At 59.9% G+C, this 23,384-nt stretch overlaps 1 protein-coding gene across 4 annotated transcripts; it reads right to left on the bottom strand.

The window, feature by feature from the left end:
• Window positions 1-1,912: 1,912 nt before the first annotated feature.
• Window positions 1,913-21,536, bottom strand: SLC2A5 (solute carrier family 2 member 5). 4 transcript variants are annotated; one of them, XM_070076644.1, is made up of 14 exons: window positions 20,758-21,181; window positions 20,117-20,262; window positions 19,891-19,978; window positions 12,739-12,837; window positions 12,177-12,337; window positions 10,555-10,679; window positions 7,190-7,342; window positions 4,924-5,049; window positions 4,654-4,841; window positions 4,073-4,183; window positions 3,587-3,688; window positions 3,192-3,267; window positions 2,768-2,895; window positions 1,913-2,650 (listed from the first exon to the last, which is right to left on the bottom strand). In XM_070076644.1, the coding sequence occupies exons 3-14, from the start codon at window positions 19,924-19,926 to the stop codon at window positions 2,450-2,452; spliced, it is 1,506 nt and encodes a 501-aa protein (XP_069932745.1). In that variant the 5' UTR covers window positions 19,927-19,978; window positions 20,117-20,262; window positions 20,758-21,181; the 3' UTR covers window positions 1,913-2,449.
• Window positions 21,537-23,384: the final 1,848 nt, after the last annotated feature.

The raw sequence follows: 23,384 nt of genomic DNA, 5'->3' as shown, positions 1-23,384 counted from the left end.
TGCACAGGTGCAGGGCCCACTCACCGTGTGTCCCCATGCACAGGTGCAGGGCCCACTCACTGTGTGTCCCCATGCACAGGTGCAGGGCCCGCTCACCGTGTGTCCCCGTGCACAGGCGCAGGGCCCGCTCACCGTTTGTCCCCACGCACAGGCTCAGGGCCCGCTCACCACGTGTCCCCACGCACAGGCTCAGGGCCCGCTCACCACGTGTCCCCGTGCACAGGTGCAGGGCCCGCTCACCACGTGTCCCCGTGCACAGGTGCAGGGCCCGCTCACCGTGTGTCCCCGTGCACAGGTGCAGGGCCCACTCACTGTGTGTCCCCGTGCACAGGCACAGGGCCGCTCACCGCGTGTCCCCGTGCACAGGCGCAGGGCCAGCTCACCGCGTGTCCCCGTGCACAGGCGCAGGGCCAGCTCACCACGTGTCCCCGTGCACAGGTGCAGGGCCCGCTCACTGTTTGTCCCCATGCACAGGTGCAGGGCCCGCTCACCTCGTGTCCCGTGCACAGGTGCAGGGCCCGCTCACTGTTTGTCCCCGTGCACAGCCGCAGGGCCCGCTCACCGTGTGTCCCCGCGCACAGGCGCAGGGCCTGCTCACCACGTGTCCCCGTGCACAGGCGCGGGGCCCGCTCACCACGTGTCCCCGTTTACAGGTGCGGGGCCCGCTCACCGTGTGTCCCCGTGCACAGGTGCGGGGCCCGCTCACCTCATGTCCCCGTGCACAGGCGCAGGGCCCGCTCACCGCGTGTCACGTGCACAGGCGCAGGGCCCGCTCACCACGTGTCCCCGTGCACAGGCGCAGGGCCAGCTCACCGCGTGTCCCCTGCACAGGTGCAGGGCCCGCTCACCACGTGTCCCCGTGCACAGGTGCAGGGCCCGCTCACTGTTTGTCCCCGTGCACAGCCGCAGGGCCCGCTCACCGTGTGTCCCGTGCACAGGCGCAGGGCCCGCTCACCACGTGTCCCCGTGCACAGGCGCGGGGCCCGCTCACCGTGTGTCCCGCGCACAGGCGCGGGGCCCGCTCACCGCGTGTCCCCGTGCACAGGCATGGGGCCCGCTCACCGTGTGTCCCGCGCACAGGCGCAGGGCCCGCTCACTGCGTGTCATTCCAGGGCTCACGTGTCCTCAAGGATCGTGCTCGTCCCCTTTCGCTCAGAAACTGATAGGAGGACATAGTGCGTGCCCCTGATCTGAACACACAGATGTAAAAGTCCACGTGATCTAACAGCAGCCTTGCGAGACGCTGCTTACGAGCCCATTCAGCAGAAGCAACCGAGGTAGAGGAAAACCCAACAGCTCGCTTAAGCCTGTGCAGGAAGAGGCAGAACCAAGGGCCCAGCCCAGGGGTGGGTGTCCAGAACCCAGAACTCCAGAGCCCCACCCCCTCCCGTCCCCGGGGCTGCGGGTGCCCCAAGCTGCCGTCCCGCGTGTCCTGACCTTCGGCTTCAGTGCTGAGTCTGGCGCTCTGTCCTCGGCCACACGGCCGAAGGCTGCGGCGGGTTTTACCATGTGCTCCCTCTGGGCCCTCGCTCCTCTGCACTGTGACTCACACCCATGGGATCCCCACTCCACACCCACAAAAGCGGCTCCCAAGTCCCCCTGCTGCCTGCCCCCGTGATGGTCACAGCACACCCGAGTACGTGCAGAGGCACCCGAGGTCAGATGTCCAAGCTCACAGCTGCGGCAGCCTGCGCTCTGCCTTTGCCCTGTCTGTCCTTGAGTGGTGTTTGAGAGCCTTGTCCATGCCAGAACCTGTTCCAGGCACTGGGGACTTGGGGCTGAACCAAACTGGCTGAGCCCCCTGGAAGCTGACAGCCAGGGCTGCCTGAACCAGCAGAGAGCACCCCCCGCACACACACTGTGCAAAAAAAAAAAAAAAAAAAAAAAAAAAAAAAGCGCAGCACATCACAGAGATGAGCGACCAGCTTCGTTCTATTGACAACACAGAAGAAATTCCATTTTTCGCTAAGAAGCTAATTTGGGATTGATCATTCGGACTCAGTTTCTTTCTCCCTGGGACAGGTTCCCAGCCTTCTCCGCGTCATCATGTCTGACATCGCACTTTCCAAGACAGGTGCTCTGGGGAAGGCGCAGCTAAGAGCCAGAGTGTGGCTCCGCGAGCACACCAGGGGCCCCCGGGGGCCTCGGCGGGCGCAGGGGAGAGCTCCTTTCTCTGACAAAACGTGCTTCCCTCCATGTTGCCGGCACGGGAGCCACGTCTGTCATAAAGGCTGTGGCAGCAGGGGCGCCGTGACGGCTCACCCAGCAGGGCAGCGGCTGTCTGTGAACTGGGGGCCGGCCACGGCCACCTGGGGAGAGACAGCCGGGCTTTCGGGCGGCGTCCGCACCAGGGCAGCCCACTGCCGGGCTGCCCCACACAACCACGAGTCAGGAGAGAAGGCCAAGGGGAAGGTCCACGCAGCGCGCAGCGGGCTCCTCTCCCGGGAGGCTACTCCGAGACGTCGGGGGGAAAGTCCTTCAGCTCCTCTCTGTCGGGCGAGACTTCTGCCACCTTGTTCATCCTGATGAACGTCTGATTGATCTCTATGAAGCTCTTGCCCTTGGTCTCGGGGACAATCAGGAAGGTGTAGACGGTGGTGAGCAGGCAGATGACACCAAAGATGATGAAGCTGTAAGCGCCGAGGCCCACCTGCGGCGAGAGGGGCAGTGGGCGCGTGGGAGGGGCGGGCCGCCGGGGGTCGCGTTGCCACGGTGTCGGGGGTGGTGGACTGGGGGTCCCGTGAGCGGGGGCCCCGGTCTCACTCACCTGGATGAACGGGAAGACCAGGCCCACGGTGAAGTTGGACAGCCAGTGCACGCTGCCCCCCACCATGTAGGCGGCCGGCCGCGAGGACTGCAGGAAGATCTCAGTGATGAGCAGAGCCGGGATGGGGCCTTGGGGAGAGAGAGGGGCCGTCTTCCCTGAGGCAGGCAGGCCACACAGGGCCCTCGAACCCCCCACGTGCAGGCGCCCTGGCCCAGAGGCTGCAGCGGACCTCCAGGATGCACAGCAGACAGCAAGCTGGGACGACCCTGGAGGCAGCCAGCTGCTCTGCCAACCGCCCGGGCTGGCGGGCAGGGAGCGTGGACCGTGCCAGGGCAGTGCCCGGCAGGAGCTCGGGCCCCGGGCTTGCGGGGCTGATGGTGCGGGAGAGGAGCCACGAAGCACAGAAGCAGTCGGGGGTACGTACTGGGCCCGATGGCGTGTCCTATGACGTAGACAATGATGCAGACGATGCTGATGTAAGGCATCCAGGAGACGGTGTCCTGGCGGGGTGGGGGGAGGGGAGCACAGGTGGTTCACACCTTCAGCCCCCACAGCAGCTCTGGGTCTCTGCCCAGGAAGCCCCAGCTCCCCGTGAGCACAGGCACCTGAAGGAACCCTCGGAAACAGAGCCGGCAGGGCTGTGGGTGCCCTGGGTAACAGAGCCGGCAGGGCTGTGGGTGCCCCGGGCCGCATGGTCCCTGGGTGTTTGCTAGCACGCCTGTGCCTGTATTGCTTGTCAAGTCCCACTGGGGGGAGGCAGGGTGGGAAGGGCGTGCGGTCCCTTGGCAGGCAGGGCCAGCACCGCTCAGGTCCCCTCACCTGCAGGGCCAGCGCAGCGGTGAGCACACAGCAGGCTGCGAAGCAGGTGAAGAAGCCGAGGAGGAGCAGCAGCCTCCGGCCCAGGAACTCCACCACGAATACCTGCGGGGGGGGGGGGCATTCAGGAGAGCCCCTGGGAGGACCACGCGGGCTGTGCACCTGCTCTGTGCGCAGATGTGCCCGTGAGGGGCTGGTGGGGAGGACGGCTGTGTCCCTGGGCCACGACAGCCCCAGCCACAGGAGAGCAGCCTGCTGACAGAGGCCAGGCTCCACTCGGGCCGCCAGGGCCGCCCTCTGGTGCCGCCCAGCCGTGGACACTTGGTTCCGGCTGAGCGGTGGCCTTGGGCTGCCCCAGGTGAGAGATGGACAACCTCATCCAAGCAAGGCTCTGGGGGGGCTGGGCTTCCATCTCTGGGGGCTGTGGGCTGCCCCACAGGAGCTCAGAGGCCCAGTGACCACCCCAGGCTCCGCTCTGGGGACACTCACGGTGCACACGGTCATCAGCACATTGACGGCCCCTGTGCCGGCTGTCACGTACTGGACGTCAGTGTCCCTCACGCCGGCACTCAGGTAGATCTGGTCTGCATAGTAGTAGATCTGAAAGGCAATGGCCGCTGGTGACAAGGACCTCGCCCTCCACAGGGCTGTGACAAGGACCTGGGGCCTGTGGGACCCCACCCTCCACAGGGCTGTGACAAGGGCCTGGGGCCTGTGGGACCCCACCCTCCACAGGGCTGTGACAGGGGCCTGGGGTCTGGGGGACCCCACCCTCCACAGGGCTGTGACAGGGGACTGGGGCCTGTGGGACCCCACCCTCCACAGGGCTGTGACAAGGGCCTGGGGCCTGTGGGACCCCACCCTCCTCAGGGCTGTGACAAGGGCCTGGGGCCTGTGGGACCCCACCCTCCACAGGGCTGTGACAGGGGACTGGGGCCTATGGGACCCCACCCTCCACAGGGCTGTGACAGGGGCCTGGGGCCCGGGAGACCCCACCCTCCACAGGGCTGTGACAGGGGCCTGGGGCCCGGGAGACCCCACCCTCCACCCAGGTCCCCGCTGTTCCGCACCGCGTTCACTCCCGACAGCTGCTGGCCACCCATGAGGGCCACGACGGAGATGAGCTGCCAGCGCAGCGCCCGCATGCCGCACAGCCGCCGCACGGACACCAGACCGGCCGCCCGCTCCGCCTCGTCTTCCCGCCGGATCTCCTCCAGCTCCTCGTCCACCTCGTCCCAGCCGCGCAGCGTCTGCAGGGCTGCAGGAATGCCAAGCGGCGGCGTCGGCCCGGGCCCCCGCAGCAGGGCTCCCTGGGCTGCCACCCCCACATGCCACATTACCCTTCCTGGCGGCGTCTTGGTTCTTCCTCCCGATCAGCAGGTACCTGGGGCTCTCGGGGAAGAAGGGCAGGAGCAGCAGCTGCAGGGCGGCCGGGACCCCGGTCAGCCCCAGGAGGATGGGCCAGCCTGCAAGCAGGGGGCAGCTGAGGGCCGGGCCTGTCCCCAAGCTGGGAACCACACTCTGCCCCAGCACCTGGCAGTGCCTGGTGGAGAGCAGACACTCAGAGCACCCTGGGCCGTGACCGCTGCACCTCCACCACGCGAGCACATGTGGCTGAGTGGGCAGTGTGCATTGTGGCTGTGTGCATGCGCTGTCAGGGCTGCCAAAGCGGGGCCAGCCCCCCGCAGCCACGGAAGCCTGTGCCTGGGCCACCAGCACCCCAGAACTGCAGTGGTGGGAACAGCACCGTGCAGCTGTCCGGAACATTCCCTTCACGTGGGTACATAAGCTGGGGGCCTGAAAACCCGAACTGGTGCTGCGGTGAACATGCAGCTACCCCGCCACGGACGGCGCCCAGATGGGAGGCCGATGGCACAGTTCACACAGCGTGGCTCCCTTCTGCAATGTTCACAGGCAGGTGCAGCCCACCATGGCTGAAGGGCGTGAGACTGGGGGCAAAGGCCGGGAAAGGAAGATGGTGAGGGTCTACAGAGTGGCCCCTGCAGGACAGGTCGGGGCACACATGGGCTCCCAAAGGCTGTAATTTCTCTATTTGAAAAAGTGACAGAGAGAGAGAGGGGTTAGAGAGAAAGAGAGAAAGGAGGGGGAGAGAGAAAGAGAGGAAGAGAGAAAGAGAGAAAAAGAGAGAGAGAGAGAGATCTTCCATCTGCTGGTTCATCCCCCAAATGGCTCCAATAGCCAGAGCTGGGCCAGGTCAAAACCAGCAACTAGGAACTCCATCCGGGTCTCCCACGTGTGTGGCAGGGGTCCAAGCACTTGGGCTGTCACCCACCGCCGTCCCAGGTGCATTAGCAGGAAGCTGGATTGGAAGTGCAGCAGCCGGGACTGGAACCGGCGCTGTGATGTGCGATGCTGGCGTCGCAGGCCGTGGCACCACAGCACCGGCCCCAGTGTTTGGTTTCTCTTTTAGTAAATGAATGTTTACATTTTTTGAACTTTTCCTTTGTTTCTATGTCTGTTTATTGAGAAACACACATACTGTTTCACAATAAGAATGGTGATAGGGACAGGCATTTAGACCACTGGCTAAGAACCCTCGTCTCACATCAGAGCAGCAGGTCCGATACCTGGCTCCGGCTCCTGGCTTCAGCTTCCGCTAATAGAGACACCAGAGGCAGTGCCGAGGGCTCAAGTGGCTGGGTTCCTGCCAACTAAGGGCAAGGCCTGGCTCCTGGCCTCAGCTGTGGCCCAGCCCCAACCGCTGCAGGCATTTTGGGAGTGAATCAGTAGATGGGAGAGCTCACTCGCTCTCTCTGTCTCTCTCTCTCTCCCCCCCACCCATAAGCAAATGATCCCTAAAACCGTGACGTGAATAAGTGGGCAGCCCAGGCCCCTCTGGGGGGTCATGCCTCAGTGTCAGTGTCGTGGGCACCCGTGCGCCGGGCCCTGGGCCAGCTGCCTTCAGGAGCCTTCTTCCTTCTCACAGCACTGCTGTGAAGTGGGCGCCAGGATCAACCCCATTTCACACATGCAAACACGGAGGCAGGCGGAGTGTAGGTCCCTTGTCCAAACCACACAGTTGTCGGGAACAAAGATGAGAGGTGAACCCAGCAGGATGGAGCCACACGGCAGGTGGGCTTTGAATCCCAGTTCAGGCTGTGAGTGTCCAGCTTGTGCAAACCGGGGCTTAGACACCGTCTTTCTCGGGTCACGTTCAGTCTCTGCGCCAGCCTCCATCCCTTAACCACAGCGCTCCTGCCCACAGCCTGCCTCTGGCTTCACCACCAACACAAACCCACCCAATGTCAAGTTCAAGTTCAACCTCCGCACTGCCCACTGCTCTCAGGCTGGATCTTCCGCTTGCTCCCAGACCCGCATCCCACGTCAGTCCCCTGCACCGTCGGCAGCAAGTGTAGAACTCTCAGCTGCCACACAGACCACGGCCGCCTGGCCTCGGGGGGTGGCCCTGTCCCCAAGACCGACGATCTCCCAGTGACCCAACCCAGACACTGCTGTCAATCTGGATCTCCCTCGCCACTCCCCTCCGAGGGACAAGGCCAGTGGTCAGCAGAAGCATGCGCCCCGGGCCGGCGGATGGGGAGCAGGTGCGGTCGGGGGAGGCTGGGGCCCTGCAGCCGGACGCACCTTTTTTGTTGGCGAGGATACTCCGAAGGCCGAAGATCTGGGCCACGAGGATGCCGATGGTGATGAAGAGCTGCGGCACCACCCCGAGGGCGCCCCGCAGGTTCTTGGGGGCCAGCTCCCCCAGGTACATAGGGACCACGTTGGAGGACACACCTGGCGGGGGGTGGAGGTGAAAGGTCAGGAAGAGTTACCTGGCAGGGACGAGCTGCGTCGTCCAGGGTCCGTCGTCCTCTTACTGAGCAAGTGCCCGGGGCGGCGGATGCCCTGGGGACTCTGCGTCCTTCCAACTCCGGGGAGAGAGAACCAGCGCGGAGGAGCTCCCGCACACAGGCCCCGCCGCGGCCCGGAACTCGCTCCGCTCCTGCTCCTTGGGGAGGCTGTCTGCTCAGAGGCCCAGGACCCCTGCGTGCCAGCTTTCCCATGGACAAGGAGTGGGTGACGTAATGAGCTGATGCCCAAGCGAGATCTGTCCCCGACGGCTGGCGACCTCGCTGCCCGCTGTGGCACGGCTGCACGTCCACACTTCCTGTGATGCCCGAATGCTCCTGAGTCCCCAGTACTCAACGTGTCACAGCCCCGCCATGCTGGACTCTGAGTCAGGATAGGTGGGACTCGGTCTGCGGTCTCCCAAGTGTCTTCACACGGATGAGCGTTACTCCATGTGACTCTCCTAAAGCACAGAGGCTGAGCGCCACACACCTGGTCCTGGATCGCGGCCAGCCTCAGACAGAGGTGGTGGAGAAGGAGGCATGGCCACACGCGGGACCCCGAGGGAACAGGGTTTGGGGGTGAGCGCAGGTTAGAGCTGCTGGTAATGGGAGGGCATTTGGTAACAGAAGACGAAGTTTTCTGCTTTGCAATTCTGCTCAGTATTTCAGAGATGGGACAGTTCACTGATACCAAGTCTTTCTGGGCTCCAGAGCAGAGAGCAGCAGTAGTCTTTGCTGCAGTGGGGACAACACCCCCCAGGCCCAGAGGCGTGGAGGGAGGGGGAATCCTTCCGGAAGCTGGGGCCCTGGAGGTGCCAGCGTGGGCCTCAGCACTTTGCAACAGGTGGAAGTGGCCATCTTGTAATGGTAAGTCCTTTTTATAAAAATAAGATTTATTTATGTATTTGAAAGGCAGAGTGACAGAGAGAGAGAGAGAGAGATGAAGAGAGAGAGAGAGAGAGAGAGACAGAGAGAGAGACAGAGAGAATCTTCCATCTCTACTACTTTACACCCCAAATGGCCAGAAGAGCTAGGCCAGGCTGAATCCAGGAGCCTGGAGCTTCACCCAGGTCTCCCACGCGGGTGGCAGGAGCCCAAGCACTGGGCCATCTTCCACTGCTTTCCCAGGAGGATTAGCAGGAGCTGGACTGAAAGCAGAGTAGACTTGAACTGGCGCCCAAATACGGGAAGTGCGGGCTTAACCTGCTGCCCCACAACGCTGGCCCAGCAAATTTCTCTAAGAACCAGTAGTTTCTTTTCTACCTTAAATGTATGTATTTATTTAATTTATCTGAAAGGCAGAGGGACACACACACACACACACACAGATCCTCCATCCCCTGGTTCATTCCCCAGTGGCTGCAACAGCCAGGGCAAGGCCAGACCAGTCAGGAGCCTGGGACTCCACCCAGGTCTCCCGGGTGGGCAGTAGGGACCCAGGACCCGAGCCGTCAGGCACTGCCTCCTGGGATGTGCAGCAGCAGGAAGTGAGGTCGCTGGGACCTGAACCCGGCGCTCTGGTGTGGGACATGGGCATCCCCAGGGCAGCCCAACCCGCTGCCCTACGACATCAGCCCCGCCAGCTCTATGCTGCTCTCTAAAAGCTGAGGCCCAGTATCCCTAACACATCTCTGGTGGGGGAATTCATACAGAATGTTGTGTCTAAGCTTTTATTTTATACCATAATCCATACTTAAAAATATACGAATACATTTTACATTGCAACTCGTTTCTCCCACACGCATACAGGTAAGAACGGAAGCAAAAGGTTCCTGAGACAATACTGTTCTTACTACACAGGGCACGGTGCTGCTCACTAAACAGGTGTCACCCCTCACTAACTGGTCCTGACTTGTTGCTTATAAAAGACTGAGACACGGGCCAGCGCTGTGGCATAGTAGGTAAAGCATCTGCCTGCAGCACCAGCAACTCATATGGGCGCCAGTTCAAGTTCCGGCTGCTCCATATCTGATCCAGTTTCCTGCTGACGGCCTGGGAAAGCAGTGGAGGCTGGCTCAAGTCCTTGGGCCCCTGCACCTGGCTGGGAGATCTGGAAGAGGCCATTTGGGAAGTGAACTAGCAGATGGAAGACCTCTCTCTCTTTCTCTCTCTCTCTCCCTCTCTCTGCCTCTGTAATTCTACCTTTCAAACAAATAAAATAAATCTTAAAAAGAGAAAACTGAGATAAAGAATTAGCCTGGGGGCAGACGTGTGGCATAGGGGTTAAGTCAACATTTGGCAATGCCCCTGTCCCATGGCGGAGTCCCACCATGGCTCTCTGCTCCGGCTCCCTGCTAACACACACCCTGGGAGGCAGCCATGATGGCTCCAGTCCTTGGGTCCCTGCAACCCATGTTCCGGGCCCCTGACTTCAGCTGCCTTGTCCTGACTGCTGTGGGCATCTGGGGAGTGAACCAGTGGTTGGGAGATTCCTGTCTCGTGTCTCTGCCCATCAAATGAAGAAGAAGGCAATGGAGGAGATGCAGGGAGAGGAAGAAGAGAAGGGGAAGAAGAGGAGAGGAAGAAGAAGAGGGGAAGAAGGTGGGGAGGAGGAGGAGGAGGAGGAAGAGCTATTAGAATAGATTGGAAGAACCCTGCAGAACTGAAAATTATGTCAGTCTTTTTTTATGTTTTTTTTAAAAAGATTTATTTATTTATTTATTTATTTTAAAGGCAGAGTTATGGGGGGCAGGAGAAAGAGAGAGAGAGAGAGAGAGAGAGAGAGAATGAATCTTCCATTCTCTGGTTCACTCCCCAAATGGCCACAATGACCAGATCTGGGCCAGGCTGAAGCCAGGAGCCAGGAGCTTCCTCCAGGTCTCCCACGTGGGTGCAGGGACCCAAGCACTTGGACCACCTTCTGCTGCTTTCCCAGGTGCATGAGCAGGGAGCTGGATCGGAAGTGGAGCAGCTGGCACTTGAACCCGCTGTGCCGCAGCGCCAGCCCTGTCAGTGTTTGAAAGAGCAGCTTGCTGTGCCAGAGACACCGCAGGGAAGACCTGCCTGCTGCCTGCCCGGGACAGCCACGCTGGGGCCGGGGCGTCCGTCTGACGTGGCCGTGCTTCTGACTTCAGACTGGTTCAGACCCGGGCGCTTGCTCTGCCTCCCCTCGCTGACCCCCAGTAACAGAGCTGGAGCGAGCACCGCCTTGCCTACCTGCGCATATTCCCACCAGGAGTCTGGAGACGATTATGAGCTCAAACGACCTGGCGACTTCGCTGCACCCCATGAGGATGGCGGGCATGATGGAAAATATGTTGTTGAACAGCAAGGCCCCTTTTCTGCAAGGACAAAGCAGCGGTCAGCCTGGCTTCAGGAGTCACTCATGCAGTCAACAAACGTCCCTGGGGTCAACGACGTGCAGGCTCCTCCGGCGGCAGCAGTGAGCTCTTCCGATGCACGTTAAGGTCTCCGGGACCTGAGGCGGACACGGGTCAGGGCCAGAGCCTGGGGCAGGAAGTCTGTGTGGGAGCAGAGGGAACTGTCCCGGCAGCGGGCACGGGTGTTGAGCATGGAGGGAGAGGGCCTCGTGTTAACATATAAAATATGTTGGCTTCGGAAGTCAGAGCCGGTTTGCTATTTTAGTGTAATCTTGAAACTCAAACTGGGTCAGGAAGGTAGCAGAAAGGATGAGGCTGCCCTCACTGACATCAACAGAGAAGCCAAAGACCCTAAATGAAGTAGCAGCAGGCTGCGTTCAGCAGCATACATAAAATCTTCCCAGGCATTTCACCGTCTTAGAGATCATACTAGGGAAACATCTCGGATTCCCTCAACAGAAGCAGGAAACAGATCATGAAACGTAACACCATTATGACTTTTACAGAAACGGCTTTAACAAACTGTTAAGTAGAACCTCTTTAGGCCGATAAAGGCGATCCTGAATGAGACTGGAGGAGCATTCCCGTTCCGGTCAGGACGAGCCTGCGCAGGGAGACCGGGGCCCTGTGACCCAGGCAGAAGCCAAGCACACATCTCTGCAGGGGGCCTCACCATGACGCCACCAATGCCAAGCCCCTCCTGATGAACCCAAGTCTGGCCTTCTCCCTTCAGTCCTCTTAGGCAGTGAAAGTAACCCAGCTGGTCACTGCCCTGGCCTCGTGATGAGGGCTTCAGCTTAGGCCTACGTTTAAAGGTCTGCTGGCATCTTATGAGTTTCAGGTGGCCAGCCCAGTGGTTAAGATGGGCCTGGCACTGTGGCATAGCGGGTAGTCGCCGCCTGCAGGGCTGGCATACCGATGGGCAGCAGTTCAAGTCCTGGCTGTTCCGCTTCCAATCCAGCTCCCTGCTAACGCACCTGAGAGAGCAGTGGAAGATGGTCCAAGTCCTTGGGCCCCTGCACCCTGGTGGGAGATGGGGAAGAAGCTCCTGGCTCCTGGCTTTGGATTGCCCAGCTGCGGACCATTGTGGCGATTTGGGGCGTGAGCCAGCAGATGAAAGGCCTCTCTCTCTCTCTCTCTCTCTCTCTCTCTCTCTGCCTCTCTGTAACTCTGCCTTTCAAATAAATAAACAAATCTTAAAGGAAAAAAAATATGACGGCATCCCACATCAGAGTGCCTGGGTTAAAACCCCAGCCCCGGCTCCTGACTCCAGCTTCCTGCTAACGTGCACCCTGAGAGGCAGCAGTGATAGGTCAAGTGCTCGGGCCCCTGCCCCCCACATGGGAGACCTGGATGGAGTCCCTGGCTACTGGCTTTGGTGTGGCCCAGCTGAGGGCCACCGGGGACATTGGGGAGGGAACCTGGGGATGGGTGCTCTCTCTGTCTCTCTTCCCTTACCTGCCAAATTTATTCACCAAGGGGCCGACCAGAAGGGACCCGACAAAGCCTCCGAAGGGAAACATGGACACGGTCACGGACCACAGCAAGGTCAGGGGGAACTCGTCGATGAGCTCCCCGGTTCTGTCGTAGTAGGTGTCATTGTAGAACTGCTTCATGAGCTGGGCAGTAGAGGACACAGCACTGGAATGAGCCGGTTTTCGTCATTCCCCACCCACCCCCACGGGACACCCTAGGGGGAGTCAGGATGAAGCGAGTGAGCTGGGGGTGCTGCCCCAGGGCTTTCCCTCTTGATGGGCTCTGCCCCTCCAGACTCCTGACCCCCTGCCAGGCGACAGAAGACTCGAGCCCCCTCCTGGGGCCTCGCACGCTGTCCATGCCCAGGGGGCCAGGCTCCTGAATGCTCCTGATGGCAGAGGTCTGGGGTCCCCATGGGTCTGTGCCGCGCCCTGAGGGTACTTCCTTCTCCGTGGCCTGAGGAACCTCGATGTGTACCCACTGTGTGCGTGGTCCCGCCCCCGCCGGCCACGCCCTGTGTATTCAGGACCCACAGGGACGGTACCTCGGCTGGGGAGTTGACAACAGACACGTTGTAGCCATACTGGAAGGACGACCCGAAGGCAGCTATCAGGGTCGCCAAGGCAAGTACAAGGGTCAGCCTCTGCAAGAGAACAGGAGAGTGAGCAGGAGGAAGACAGGGATGGGGGGGTGGGGGGGCTAGGTCAGGGATGCAGACGCCTGGGGTGGGGGTTGGGCCCTGCTTTACTGCCAGTCTCGCAGCAAGATGTAACAGCACCGGTAGGCCTGCAATCGTCCTTTCTCCCCACGACGCTGTTGACCTCTGGGGCCCCTCATTCTTTATTGTGGGGCTGTGCTGCGGACGGCTGGAGGCTTGGAGAGTGCTTGGCCTCTGCTCCTCAGGTGCCGGCAGTACCCCCTCCCCAGATGTCTCCTGACGTTGCTGCAAGCTCCGGCTCCATGGGCGTCCAGATGGCTTCGTGACCCTCCTCCCCAGGGCTCACATTTGCCAACCCCCAACCTCTGTCTCAAAGAAAAACTGCCACAAAAAATCCAAGGGAAAAATGTGAAAACGCTGGGGCCGGCGTTGTGGCATAGTGGGTAAAGCTGCCAGCCTGCATCCCATGTGGGCGTCAGTTCATGTCCCAGCTACTCCACTTCTGATCCAGCTCCCTGCTAATGCGCCTGGGAAAGCAGCAGAAGATGGCCCAAGTGCTGGCGCCCCTGCACCCATGTGGGAGACCCAGATGGAGCTCCTGGCTCCTGGCTTTGGCCTGGCTCAGCCTGGCCATTGCAGCCATCTGGGGAGTGAACCAGTGGATGGAAGATCTCTCCCTCCCTCTCTAACTCTGACTTTCAAATAAATAAATAGAGGCTGGTGCCGCGGCTCACTTGGCTAATCCTCCACCTGAGGTGCCGATATCCCAGGTTCTAGTCCCGGTTGCTCCTCTTCCAGTCCAGCTCTCTGCTGTGGCCCAGGAAGGCAGTGGAGGATGGCCCAAGTGCTTGGGCCCTGCACCTGCTTGGGAGACCAGGAGGAAGCACCTGGCTCCTGGCTTTGGATCGGCGCAGCGCCAGCCATAGTGGCCATTTGGGGGGTGAACCAACGGAAGGAAGACCTTTCTCTCTGTCTCTCTCTCTCACTGTCTAACTCTGCCTGTCAAAAAAAATAATAAAAACAAATAAATTTTTTTAAAAAATTTGAAAATGTTTAGTTATTCAGGGCCACTGATGAACTTCCCTCAGCCCCAGGGTTTCACGCAGGAAGAAGACCAGGGACTGAACATTCAAATACAGACGGCAGGGGGTCTTGGGCCCATTCTGTGGCAGACACGGAGCACTCACTGCAGATGGGATGCTCTTTAGCGACAGGAGGGAGCTCACACACAAAGTGATGCAAACGGGGAGGCAAACAGACGTGGAGCAAGAATGCACAGTTCTGCTGCAGGCGGGCACTGCCACTCTCCAGCTCAGTTCCTAAGATCTCTGTTCCCCGCTCACGTGCGAGGGCAGAGACTCCCTCAGAGCTCCTGCAAGGGCTCGCGGTGGCCGTGGTCACGTGGCCGAGTCTGGGCTGCAGGCCTGGGATGCCGTTCTCGGGGCCTCCCACACAAGCACCTGCAGGCATCTACGCATCTGTGGCCCCTTCACGTGGACACGTTACTCTCTCCCCTTCCGGCACCCTTGGGCAAGCTGAGCTCCTTAGGGCACCGACCTCCTAAATCCAGAGAGGACCTCTGGAGGGAGGTGAGGGAGGAGGCGGGGCAGAGGGAGAAACAGCAGTGTTCCTGCCCGGGCGTGGCGGCCTGCAGAGCAGTGCCTGCAAGGAGCCCTGGCCAAAGGCAGAAGTGCTCTGCACATGCACTCACACAGACACACTCACACAGACACACCACACAGACACACCACACACTGCACACACATGCACGTGCATACACCCTGCACACACACCACACACCCTGCACATTCACACATTGCATGCACCCCCACCGCACATATATACCCACTGTGCACACACGGCACACACACACACACTACACACACTGCACACACACATACCACATACATACCCACTGTGCACACACCACACACACTACACACACTGCACACGCATGCATGTGCACACACACCCTGCACATACACACTGCACACATACCCACTGTGCACACACCACACACACACTGCACACACCCATTGTGCACACACATTCCACATACACTGCATATAGACACCCACTGCACACTCACACATACACACACGTGTACACATATGTGCAGGTATACACAATTCAGAGGTGATGGGTGTCAACCAGTTTGACTGTGGCAATCATTCCACAATGCGTATGTCTACGAAACCATCAGGTGTGCGCCACACAAACACAAACAGAATTTTTATATCTCAGTGACATTAAAATAAAGCTGTTCAGAAAGGACAAAAGTCGGGTTGGTGTTGTGGTACAGTGGGTTAAGCTGCCGCTTGTGATGTCGGATTCCATACTGGAGCACTGGTTGGAGTCCTGGCTGCTCCACTTCTGGTCGAGCCCCCTGCTAACGCTCCTGGATAAATCATCCTGATTATACAGGGTCCAAGTACCCGGGCCCCGACACCCATGTGGGAGACCAGGATGGCGTTCCTGGCTCTTGGCTTCAGCTTGGCCCAGCCCTAGCTGTGTGGTCATCAGCTTAACTTGCTGCACCACACTGCTGGCCCCTGGCGAGACAGTCATCCAAAAACTATGTAATCACGTGGTGATCGTTAACTACAACTTCTGTAAGTGTTACAAAATTAACCTGAGACCTACCACTTCTGTAAGTGTTACAAAATTAACCTGAGACCTAACACAGCAGCAGAAATGGGAAGAGAGAAGGTTTTTCAGAAATCACTAAGGCCACTGGGTGTAGAACAGAAGTGGGGAGCCTGGGTGAGTGTGTGCTGCGCTGGGTTCAGCCGCTGCCTGGGACATCCACATCCCACCCTGGGGTGCCTGGTTCAAGTCCTGCCTCTGCTGCTGAGCCAGCTTCCTGCCGACGTGCAGCCTGGGAGGCAGCGGGTGACGGTTCAAGTACCCACGTGAGAGACTCACATGGAGCTCCTGGCTCCTGGCCTCGGCCTGGCCTCGGCCTGGCCATTGCAGGCATTTGGAGAGTGAATGGCTGAGAGGTTCCTCTCTCAGATTTTCAAGTAAGTAAATTAGGCTGGCGCCGCGGCTCACTGGGCTAATCCTCCACCTGCGGCGCCGGCACACCGGGTTCTAGTCCTGGTCTGGGCACCGGATTCTGTCCCGGTTGCCCCTCTTCCAGGCCAGCTCTCTGCTGTGGCCCGGGAGTGCAGTGGAGGATGGCCCAAGTGCTTGGGCCCTGCACCCGCATGGGAGACCAGGAGGAAGCACCTGGCTCCTGGCTTCGGATCGGCGCAGCACACCGGCCGTAGCAGCCATTTGCCGGGGGGAGGGGGGGTGAACCAATAGAAGGAAGACCTTTCTCCCGTCTCTCTCACTGTCTAACTCTGCCTGGCGCAAAAAAAAAAAAAAAAAAAAGTAACAAAAAATCTTGAAAAAAACAAGCATTAAATGAAAGGAGCCAGTCGCAAAGGCTACGAGTCGTCTGACTGTCCGGAACAGGCAAATCCAGGGACAGAGAGTGGCCAAGGGCTGCCTGGAGCTGGCTCGGGAGGAGACTTGGGAGAAACCGGGAATAGATCCCAGCGGGACAGGGTTTCTCTGGGGGATGACGACAATGTCCTAAAATCCACCGTGCTGATGGCTGCACAGCTCTGAGCAGACACGCAGTTGTGTATTTTATCTTTAAATTTTTCCAACTTCATTGAGGACAAAATACAAGTTGTGTCTACAGCTGCTCCCCAACTTATGACGGCTTGATTTAGGGTTTTTCAACTTCACAATGTGCAAACCTTGACCTTGGCCCTTTCCTGGCTAGCTCCGTGCAGTCTCATCCCCTCCCAGCACGCTGGACAGTGGCCGTGGCCGTGCTCAGGGGCCTCCCTGACTGTGGTGCATCGGGTCACGGGGCAGCATTCCGGGGGCAAATGGGATGTGTTCTCCTTACGACGTGTCTTCTGGGCCAGCCATAACCTCGTAGGCAGCACTGGAGCATCTGTGCTGGAGGCACACGGAGGGGCGTGCCGGCATCCGCTCACCAACACTGCTCTCCCCATCACCTCCCACAGCTGCCTGTGGGGTGAGGACTTGTCAGACCCACCCTTGGAGCTGGGTCTGCCACTCATGCTCCCAGCTGTAGGCACCGGGCTGAGCCCTCGCCAAAACGTACTCATCCTGCAAAAGTGAACTTCGCACCCTCTGACAGCACCGGCCCTCAGGGCCTGACAACCTCCGCTCCGTTCTGCTGCTGGGAGCTCCACTCCTTCAGGTTCCACGTGGGACTGAGGTGGAGCCTGCTGGCCTGGCTCATTACACTCGGGCTCATTCGTGTTGCACAAATGACAAGACTGCCTCCTTTTTTAAGGGGGACAAATTATGTACTTTAAATGGGTTGAGATTTCACGGTGTGCTGAGTTAGAATCTCAACAGCGTCATCTTTTAAAAGGCACCCATAAGAAAGAGGGTTGGAGCTTTCTGCCTTCCCTCCCCCTCCCCCTCCCCTCCTCCCCCCTCCCCTCCCCCTCTTCCTCCCCCTCATTCTCCTCTCCCTGACATTTCCAGGAGGGGAAGAAGGAGGAGGTGTGGGTTTGCTCCTGGGCTGGATTAGCGTGGGAGGGAGAGGAAGGGACCAAAGAGGACGTCCAGGTCTCTGACCAGGTTGTTAAAACAAGAGGTCCCTGGAGCCTGGAGACCCAGCCAGGAGTGGCTCTGCTGAGAGGCCGAGGGGGCTGGCTAAATCCCGGGTCCTGGTTCTCAGAGAAGCTGGGCACCACAGCCTCCACACTCCCAGTGGCCCTGCTTCTTGCTGTTGTTCTTAATGTTTATTTATTTATTTATTTATTTGAAAGGCAGAGAGAGAGAGAGAGAGAGAGGGAAAGAGAGGGGGAGAGAGTCTTCCATCCTGGTTCACTCCCCGAATGCCCACAACAGCCAGGACTGGGCCAGGTCAAGGCCGGGAGCCATAACTCTATCCTGGTCTCCCCCTGTGGGTGGCAGGGGCCCAGGTACCTGGCCCTCACCCACTGCCTGCCAGGATGTGCATTAGCAGCGGGCTGGATGGGAAGCCGAGAAGCCGGAACGCTAACCGGGACTCCTCCGTGGGATGCGGGCGTCCCGGGAGCACCTTCACCCCTGCACCCAGTCCCGCTTCTTCATGTCTGGAGAACACTTCAGTAAAACAACCTCTCCCAGTGTGTATCTTGGGTGTGGTCCAGCGACAATGGCAAGGAAGCCCCACCCACACCACCTCCCAAGGACACCGGTCTGCAGTGGGACACAGAAGCCGGTGAATCAGGATTAACCCACCTGAGCAGCATCGAGGACCCAGGAAACTCCCTGCGACACGACAACCAGTGAGCGGTGCAGGCACCGCACAGAACACAATGCTTCACTCTCCAAAGCAGACTTATTTGGGGGGGAGGGGAGTGCGTGAGCTTAATTCAACAATTCTTGTGGCGTCAACAGTTCCAGCGGCTTTGCTGCACATTTTTTGTAAGCCACGTTATCTTTTTCTTTCAGGCCAACAGACTTTTCCTGGCAGAGAGTTCTCGGTGCACATCAGACAGATACCCGTCCTTTCTCTTTGCATGAGAAAAACCAAAGCCAGCCAATGCCATGGCCACCGAGGGACAGGCCTGGGCCTGACCCACTGGCCAGCACCCTCCCCCAGCAGCGCCTGGCCCCCATGCACACCCCAGCCCCAGTTCTCAGCCCCAAATTCCTCCTTGGCCTCACTCGATGGTCTCCCAGATTCTTACACACCACGCTCTTGCTGTTTGGCGCCTCCCGGTGGGTGCCGTGCTGTGCCCTGGCTTTCTTCCCAAGGACAGGTCACCCTCAGGACGGGGAAGCCCATCCCTGCCATGACTGCGCCTGGCCTGTGGGACGTCTCCTGAGCCAGGCCCTCGAGGGGCAGGCGGCTGGGATCAGCCCTTGCCCCCTGCATGTGGCTCCGGGGGTTGGGGGGGGCATTTTCCTTCCTTTCTGCAGCCACACCTGGGCAGTTCCGGCACAGGCCAGACCAGGGCCTCCCTCGGCCCCAGCATCCAAGTCCTCATGAGCTCAGTGCCTTTTCTATCAGCCAGAAGGAACAGCATTGATCTGAGTAACACTCGCTCAGTCGTGAAAACCAAATGAGATGACCCCAGTGAAGGCACTGCACTGGGGCACAAGGGCTGGTCCTGCCTTCTACGAGAATGTGTCACACCTGGGGGAAGGTGCACTGGCGTGGGCACAGCCAGGGATTCTGCAGAACACATCACACGCAAGATCACCCCCACAACGAAGAGTTACCCCATGCCAAAAGTCAAGAGTGACAAGGCGGGAAAACCAAAACATCTACGGGGAATTCACCGGGCGCCACGTACTCTCGGCACGTGTGGCCTCTCTCCATCGTTCTAGCACCCTCTGAGCTGGTGTAGCTACGAGTCCCGTTTTGCAGAGGGGAACGCTGAGGCACAGGTTGCCTGAGTCCCACTGCTAGAACAGGACGGGACAGGAATGACTCCCAGGCACCTCCCCTTCGAGCTACAGGGTGTTTGCAGCCCGTCCACGCCTGAACAGATGGACAGTATTCTGCACAAAGGTGTACCGCTCTTCCCCATCACCACGCATTCTCCTCCATCGAGGGAATCTAAAGGTTGCGGCAGTTACATGGGGGCGGGGGTTGGGGGTGACCTGAAAACCTTCCTCCTTCAAAAGGCAGGCACCCTCAGCAACACCTCTGGGCTCAGTTCACATCTAGCAACAGCTCTCTGAGTTTGTCCGCTTTGCGCGCAGCTTTGCTGAGAACATTCATTAAAATGTAACCGAAACCAAACTGGAGTAATCCGACTCGTAAGGATTTCGGGACCAACGCGGTTGGCTCTGGGATCCTCTGCCGCACACACCCCGGACAAACCCACCCTCCGGGTCTCTGCTTTGCTGCCTTCTGAAGCTCCAGCAGAACGGAGCCCAGAGCACACTCACCTCTGGCTGCTCCCCTGCTGCTACCTGGACCCCAGCGGCAGGTCCCCTCCGGCTGGCCACACCCCCGCGCGCTCCCAGGGCCTCTCCAAAAGAGACCGGGGACCTACTCACCCCTTCCTTCTTCTTCTCCTGGCCCTCTTGCTCCATCTTCGCTCTGCAAGAGCCCCGGGCTGCTCGCCTCCTCCGACTGACACATGAGCTGCAGGGAGAGCAAAGACATGCCGGCTGCACTTTGGCCGTGCCAACCAGCAGCCAATAGCATTTTTACGGCCAGCCCGAGTCAGAATAACCCTTTCCGGAACCGGGGGTGGGGGTGGGGGGCTCGTCCTCCTCTCACTTCTGCTTTGAAATTCAGTGTCTGGGGTTTGGAGTCCCGGAGACTTGCAGGCACAGCGCCCTGCTGGTGGGCACCGTCTGTGGCACTTCCTCCCGGCTCTGACCCCCGCCAGGCAGCCTCAGGGGGGGTGACTGGAAGGGTGATTTCTGTAAGGAACACATGGAGGCAATGGCTGTCACCTGTCCCCCACCCCGCACGGCACCGGGGAAGGTGGGGAGGGCGATGGATGGGTTCCTAGAAGCTTGGGAGACCTGGCCCCTGCCAGGAAGCCTGCAGCCAACCGTCTCAATGGGGAGTCCGTTTTTGCCCACATAGCACTTTGCGGGGAGTTTTACTTCCCTTTCAAAGGAACCGGGTGCTGTTTCCTGTGCACTCTCCACCGCTCAACCCCTTTGTCGGAGGAGCAGGGAAAGTGAGGGTCTGGTGGACCGGCAGCCAGGCCACTGCCTGCCCCCCACCCCAGTTGGGGGGGGGGGGGGGTTGCACGTGTTCAGCCACCACTGGGCATGCAGGCCAAGCGGCCAAAATCCAAAGTCCCATCAGTCCCGCAGATTTCCATCTTTCACGGGACAAACTCCCTGTTTTATTGGCCGTGGCACAAATCCAGCGAACTCCCATTCATCTTTCTTCCTCCCATTCACCTTCTGAACGGCTACTGGGAACCCGCGATGTACGTGCTGGCACCGTCCCTGGCATCCGCACAAAGTGAGCTGTGCTCAGGGCTCCCTGGCGTGGGTGACGGCGTGCATGTGTGTGCGCGTGCGTGTGCATGTGTGTGCACGCGTGTGCATGTCGGGGCGTGCCTACAGGAGAGCTGAGCGTTTCCAGGCCCCTTCTTGTCTCTCCTCTGTCACAGTCCCCAACTCAGCGGTTTTCCAACTAAGGCGTGGCAAGGTTCCAAGTGATCTTGTGTGTCTCCCAGTGCGCCCGCCGCGCGTGGGGCACTGAACGCTGAGGGCGGCGGCGGAGGCCGCCACGCCCAGGCCCTGCCTGCGGCGGGGAGAGGGGGACGGCCGGCCAGGCCCACAGCCCACCGGGGCCCATCCATCAGGGGGGCAGCGGCCGCCCTACCTGGTTCCCGCCGTTCGCGGGTTCCGGGGCGTCGCGGGCACAGCGCGGCGTCACCAACGTTTGCCCGCCGGTTTCACGGCGGCCCTGGAGGTGCGGGAGTGCGCGTGCGCGGGAGAGGCCGGGGCCCGCTCGGAGGCCAACGTGACGCCGGGCGACGGGGAGGCCTCCGGGGTGCGGGCAGAGCCAGGCTGGGCCGCTGGGGACCCCGCGGACACGGGGCCGCCGTGACGTGGCCGGAGCCGGGGCCTGAGGGAGGCCGCTGGGCCGCCAGGCCAGGCCGCTGGCGGGAACCCGGCGACAAGGCCGCCGTGACTCCGTGGGACTGGGGAGGCCGCCGGGGCGTGGGACGGGCTGCACTGAGAACTCGGCTTCCAGGCCGCCGTGAGCCCGGGCTGGCGGCGAGCGAGGCCGCCGTGACGCCTGGGACTGGGGAGGCTGTGGCGCGCCTGGGCGCCCGCGTCGGCGGCGGCCGTTGTCCGTGCCGGGGTCGACCTCGCGGCCCGGAGGCCCCCGGAGCCCCTGGCGGCCCACGGGACTGGGCTGAGGGCTCTGGGGCCGCCCAGGGTCCCTCGTGGCCTCTGCAGCCCCGGGGGCCGCCGCCGGGCCGGGCGGAGGGTTGGGGGCTCCTGGCTGACCCAGATGGGCGGGAACTTCATATTTTTCCCCGGGCTCAGCACCCCCATCCCTGGCCGCAGGGCCTGGGCTCTGCCCGGGGCAGGGAAGCGCCCCCTGAGCCCCGTTTTCTCTGCAGTGAGCAGCGCTGATTAACCCAGGGCTTTTTGGCCAGTTGCAGAGCAGGCCGACGCGAGCCTGAGGATCCAGTACTAACACTGCCCGATGAACACCAAAGAATCCCTTTCAAAGGAAAAGCGGAAGATTCGGGCCATACCTGGGCGCTGGGCCTGGCTTCCGTGTGGCCACTCCTGGAGTTTCATTCATCGTGGAGAGATTATATTAGGGTTTTATCATTGAAGGGAAGGACCCAGAGACAGCGAATTTTCCTCTTTCTCAGAGGGCTGTGTCTTTGGTCGGCTCTAACCTGTTGCATTAGGTGGTTTTAATATTTTTTTTTTTAGAAAAAGAGCGATAGATCTTCCATCTGCTGGTTCACTCCCCAATGGCTCCAACAGCCAGGTCTAAGATGGTGGAAGCCAGGAGCCAGGAGCTCCATCCATGGGTAGCAGGGACCCAAGCACTTGGGCCATCTTCCCCTGCCCTCCCAGGCACCTTAGCAGGGAGCTGGACAGGAAGTGGAACAGCCGGGACATGAGCCAGTGGTAGCTTAACCTGCAGCTCCGCCACGCTGCCCCTCAAGCTGTTATTAAATAGGGGAAGGGTGGGGCCAGCGTCAGGTTAGGCTGCCGCCGTCTGCAGCACCAGCGTCCCATATGAGCTCTGGTTTGAGTCCCAGCTGCTCCACTTCCGATCCAGCTCCCTGCTAATGCACCTGAGAAAGCAGCAGAGGATGGCCCAAGGGCTTGGGCTCCTACACCCATGTGGGACACCGGATGGAGCTCCAGGCTCCTGACTTCAGCCTGGCCCAGCCCTGGTGGTTGCAGCCATTTGGGGAGTGAACCAGCAGATTGAGGATCTCTCTCTGCCTCTCCCTCTCTCTCTCTAACTCTTCCTTTCAAAAAAAATTTTTTTTAATGGGGAGTATGCTATGGCAAGAGTTATAGTTCGGGGATTTTGGAATTGATCTGAATTCTTAAATCATTATTACTGACAAAATGTAAATATTAATGTTAGCATGCATTTTTGGAAAAGTTAGCAGAATCTGAAAGCAGTGGTTACAGAGGACTGTGAGATTACGGGTGGTGTAGCTTCAGAATCTCTGTGTTTTTATGTATTGAGCCTAATCCTGTGCTGGCGGGGAACAGTGGGCGCGAAGCCAGCCTTGGCCTCATGGCGCTTAGACTGTAGTTGAGTAAACAGAATTTTAGTCATGAAAACACAGCCATGAACAGGAGAAAGGGACAGAACTTTCACTAGGCAAGGAGGGCTGGGCGTGGTGGGGCAGAGAGACCCTTTTAGACTGGCAGCAGAATGTGTCAAGGCCCTGTGGTAGGAGACGTCGCAGGAGGAGCAAGAGGCAGAGGGCAGAGGGTGTGAGCAGGAGGCTGCCGAGGTCCTTAGTGGTGAGCACTGGTTCCAGAGCTCGCTTTTTGTTTTAGGAGCAGACTGAAGACAGGAGGGG

The sequence above is a fragment of the Oryctolagus cuniculus genome, chromosome 7, assembly GCF_964237555.1.
Source record: "Oryctolagus cuniculus chromosome 7, mOryCun1.1, whole genome shotgun sequence".
Taxonomy (NCBI): Eukaryota; Metazoa; Chordata; class Mammalia; order Lagomorpha; family Leporidae; genus Oryctolagus; species Oryctolagus cuniculus.
This window is presented reverse-complemented; position numbering and strand designations above follow the sequence as displayed.